Source organism: Nestor notabilis, unplaced genomic scaffold (assembly GCF_000696875.1).
Source record: "Nestor notabilis isolate BGI_N333 unplaced genomic scaffold, ASM69687v1 scaffold15357, whole genome shotgun sequence".
NCBI lineage: Eukaryota > Metazoa > Chordata > Aves > Psittaciformes > Psittacidae > Nestor > Nestor notabilis.
In genome coordinates, this window is record NW_009937048.1 from 48,610 (window position 1) to 53,500 (window position 4,891).

The 4,891-nt window shown below is 38.4% G+C and overlaps 1 protein-coding gene across 1 annotated transcript in view; it reads left to right on the forward strand.

Annotated features, from left to right (window-relative positions):
* The first annotated feature begins 4,251 nt into the window (after positions 1–4,251).
* Positions 4,252–4,891, forward strand: part of LOC104408900 (plectin-like) — a 24,600-nt gene continuing 23,960 nt past the window's right edge. Inside the window, exons 1-2 of the mRNA XM_010018635.1 lie at positions 4,252–4,418; positions 4,551–4,644. Coding sequence (XP_010016937.1) covers positions 4,252–4,418; positions 4,551–4,644 — 261 coding nt within the window. The remainder of the gene's footprint in view (positions 4,419–4,550; positions 4,645–4,891) is intronic.

Sequence of the window (4,891 nt, forward strand, 5' to 3'; positions counted from 1 at the left end):
TTGTTACTTTTTTTATTTGACAGGCCGGACCTGATAGACATGAATACCGTTGCTGTTCAAAGCAACCTTGCAAATTTAGAACATGCTTTTTTTGTAGCAGAAAAACTTGGTGTTGCCAGACTGCTGGATCCCGAAGGTAAGATAACTGCAGACGGCTTCGTTGCAAAAACCCTAACATTAATATAAAATCCAATCTGCCTGCAGGTTGTAGCGTATTTGTGGGCATTCTTACAGCTACATGATAAAGTGCTGTTCTGTCTTGCTCTTTCAGATGTTGATGTTTCTTCACCTGATGAGAAGTCAGTAATAACTTATGTGTCATCACTTTATGATGCATTTCCCAAAGTACCAGAAGGTGGTGAAGGCATTGGTGCAAATGTAAGTAGGAGAAAAATACTTGTGCAGTATGTGAGCTTCATTAATACAGTTGTTAATTTCAGAATGTTAGCTGAATCATCTGCGGGACTGCTGTCACACTTCTCTTTGACGTGGTTTTCCAGGCTGAGATTTTAGGGGCTTAGCTGCTATTTCATGTTCTGGACATGAAAATATTGTGCAGAGAGCTTAACTAAAACCAAAATACATGAAGTTAGAGAAAGAGTGAAAGTTCTTACTTTTCAGTCATGGACCTATAAATTGTGCCTCTCTGATTCTGATCAGTTTGAAGTTTATTAAACTAGAAAATTTTGTGTTATCAGTGGAATTATTTGGGACCAAAACTGGAGAGTGAAATCTTATCTTTGGAAGCTTTAAGTGAACTGTCATGAGCAAGTAAATATTGTTTCAGAATTGCAAGGTTTAGAAATCTATTTTCTATGTGTGTGAAGACCTCAGAGTTCAAAGAAAAAGCAAAAATGAGCTCTCATATTATTTTCTTTGATTTGTGATCTGGGTTGTGCTTTGGTAGGATGTCGAAGTCAAATGGGTTGAATATCAGAATATGGTGAACTACCTCATGCAGTGGATCAGACACCATGTCACGATAATGTCTGACAGAACATTTCCCAACAATCCTGTGGAATTGAAGGTGAGGTGTGGTGTCTTAAAGTCCTTGTTGGAATGACACTTTATCTTACTGACTCAAAGCATGCTTGAACAAACGAAGTGCCTGTTGATTTATGTAATCAACTATAAAACAGTATTACTCTTTAACCTTTTCAGAGTACAATACATTACTAATATATGAACAATCAAAAGCTGATCTTTAGCTTGTCACTGATCATTTTTTGTAGAACTCAAGTAGAACAGTGTAAGAACATAAGCTTATGAAGAATATTAAGAGAGGATTTGGAAAGTAAGGTTACATTCACTGTAAGTAAAAGTTGATGATGGTTTTTATGTTTCTGTAGGCACTTTATAAACAATATTTACAGTTTAAAGAGACAGAAATTCCACCAAAGGAGGCAGATATAGTAAAAATTCAACAGCTATATAAACTGCTAGAGGTAAGTTTCAACAGGCATTAAAATGTATACAGTTCATTTTCTGTGGCTTAAAATAACAAATATGTATGATTGTTAAGGTCTGGATAGAATTTGGACGCATCAAACTTCCTCAAGGCTACCATCCAAATGATACAGAAAAAGAATGGGGGAAGCTTATTATTGCTATGCTGGAAAGAGACAAGACGCTTCGGCCTGAAGTGGAGAGGTATGCTAGTGAATGTTTGGCAGGCTTGGTTAATACGTTTTTGGTTGGATTAACCTGTATTGAAAACTGTAGATGTCCGTTTCCCTGATAACATCCACATTATTTTTCTAGATCAAGTAATTCTGCCTTTGTTCAAGGCCTGAATTTCTTTACCTACTTCACAAAAGCAGGTCCAGATGGAAATCACTTGGGTGGTTTCAGAAAGTCATGACGAATAGTATCTGTGCCTCAGATCATCAACACATTTAAACACAAATATAATCACCTTCTATGTACAGTTAGTCAGAGCTAGGTTCATACCACTTTGCTGTCTCATTTGGACTTGATTTCATATAAGCAGTGTCCTCATCCATTATGTGAAATGTATATTTCACTTGGTACATAGCATTGTGGGCTAACAGTCTGTTCTGAGGTTATTTGAAACTTGACTGTACTCAAGAGCACAGTCTTCCACAGTAGCAGAATGTGTGATGCTGTTTGGTACATCACTAGTAACATGCTGAGCGAGTTTAAAACCTTGATGCAGTCTTAGAGTACTTTTGCTTTTTTATGGTACCTCCTTTGAGTTCTATGGCAGACACAGGTGCTGTGCATTCATTAATTTAAAAAACCCAACAACCAAAAACCCCAAAGCTTTTAATCTAAGTTAAATGGATCATAGGGCCTCTACCTGCAGGTAGGTATAGACACCTGGGTCTGGATTCATTCTGCTTAACTTTAAGCATCCAAAGGAGACATGAATCACTTTATAGAGTATCCTGGCACTGACTGTCTGGTGACAGTAGGATGATGTTTCTCTCTGGTTTAAGTGCCTGAAATTAAGTGTGAAGAATCCAGATCATTGTGTAGGAAGTCATCAGAAAGACAGATTTTAGCCAGAGAAGGTCCTAAGGACAGTCAGAATTAATTAAATATGCGTCATGCTTACAAAGGCAAGAGCATAACTGAAATGGCAGGTTCAATGTGAGGTGTTGATTCACAGCTTCCTGCTGCGAAAGAAGTTCCTATAGAGGAGTACATGGTGGTTCCCCTTTGTGCAGAGCAGAACCCTGGAAAGCGGCGGAAGAAATACAGCTTGCTAGACCTTGTAGGTTAGTCTGTCCTGACCTGCCAAAAGCAAAGTTAGTGCCTGCCTTCGCCAAAAGGAATTCTGTTCATACTTGCCGAAAGCTGGATTATCTTTGTTGAGAATGCGTAGAAATGACATTAGTTTGTTTTTACTTTTATATTCAGATAGACTGAGCACAGGATAAAACAAACAAATGCAAACTCCTTCCCATATTTCAGGATTGATGAACACTTAAAGTGACAGATCATATGGTGATGGTTACTTCATGTGGTGGTCCACTGTAAAATGAGAGAGAAAAGTTGATTAAGTGATTCTGGCTTAGTGATCAAGTTAAAATTGTTGGTTGATCTGGACAGAAGAATTTGGTCTGTGTTTGTTGTCTTGGTCACTAGTGCATCTCACTAATAGGAGGTTTTGATACAGTTCCTGGGATGAGATTTGGTTGTGGCAAAAATGCAACCTTAGCTAATATTGAAATTTGTCAAATCCTAAATACGGCAAGTCTTGTGAATACACCTGAATGTATCAACACAGATTGACAACATGTGGCCAGATTGCTATATGAGATCAAAATTAGTATGATGTCAGTGAGGAGAGTGCCAAACTGAGCTGTAGTTTGCACAAGTAGCAGAGTTTGGCATTACTGCAGGGGTGTGTCTATGCCTTTGCTGTGCTCTTCTGTGTAAACAGTCATGGTGTGGGTGTGGGTTTTCAGGACCTCCGAAAAGCAGGGGGTGAAATACTGAAAAAAAACCATCCCTAACCCAAAATCTGTGTTAAAATGTAAACTCAAGGGCAGTCATCAGATTTTTCTTACTTGTTTTGCGGTCAAAACAGCTAGAAGCAATTAGCTCTGAACGTGGAAGAAGTTGAAGGGAAATTTGCAGGAGGACAGATTAGTGGAACAGGACAGTTAGTAAACATGCATACTTGGACAGTGGAGTAATGATGGTGGGTTGGATGGTGTACAGGTGTCTCAGATTATATTGGTATGTACTGATGAACCATGATATTCCCCCAGTTTTACTGTGCGGTTCCATTTGAAGGTAAAGAAGTCAGCCCAACCTGGAGGTGTTTTGTAGCATACCGTGGAGCATGGAGTTCTCACTTCACGCTCCTTTTTGAAACTTCTCATTGAAGAGTCTGAGAAACACTGCAAGGGCTACTTTAAGGTCTTATTTGGCTTGCAGACATTTAGTGACACTTAAATAAAGTATTTGGCGTGTCTGTCTCCTAGAAACGCCCTAATCTTGCTGCCTAGTCTGTACTTGCAAAGCTTTAATGCAAGGTAGGGAAGCCAAAAGCAAGGTAGCATACATAGCCCCAGGTGAAATCCTTTGAAGAGTTGGCAGAATATTAATTGCTGGGTTTTGAATATGCGTACTGAAGCCTATTTAAAGGAGGAGTGCTGGGTGTTTCAAAAGCCAGTAGTGAAATTTCATCCCTAGAAGCTGTACATCTTGTAGGAGATTTATCTTTTAATTTTTGCAGCAAATGTAAACAGCCAGAAGGACCGTGCTCAGGACATAAAAATGAATAGCAGTAGTTATAGTTATCATAGCAGTGATTCAGTGTTTAGCAACAGTACTAGTACTCGAACCAGCGTTGACTCTAACGAGAATTTCCTTTCTGTTAATTGTGGTCCCACACTGATTAAATCTTGTATAAGCTTTGGTAATGGCACCTTAGAAGGAAACAGGTAACTTGGCATATGCATTTGTGCTTTGTGTTAGATCCTGTTTGTTTGTTTTTAGAGTCATGCAACATGTATAGAAAATATAAATAATATTAATACTTACTTATTTTTCTGAAATGTTCTGGCATTACCTAGGTTGGAAATGCTGCAGCAGATTGCAAACAGAATTCAGCGGGACAGCCGGAGCTGTGAAGAAAAACTAATACTTGCCCGGAATGCTCTGCAATCTGTAAGTCAGTCAGTGATTTTGCTTGTCTGTGTTCATGAATTTAATGCAGTGGAATGGTTTCTTAAAACAAACAAACAAAACCCTTTAGGATTTTTGAGTGCATAGTTAATAGCTGCTACTTGTATTTTCATTGTACTGTTAATTCAGCATTTTTTTTGAGAAAATACCAAAAATTGCCTAGAGTGAATACTGTTATTTATTTTTTTTTGTCAGCAGATGTAGAGCTTTGCAATCGTTTCAAGACCGG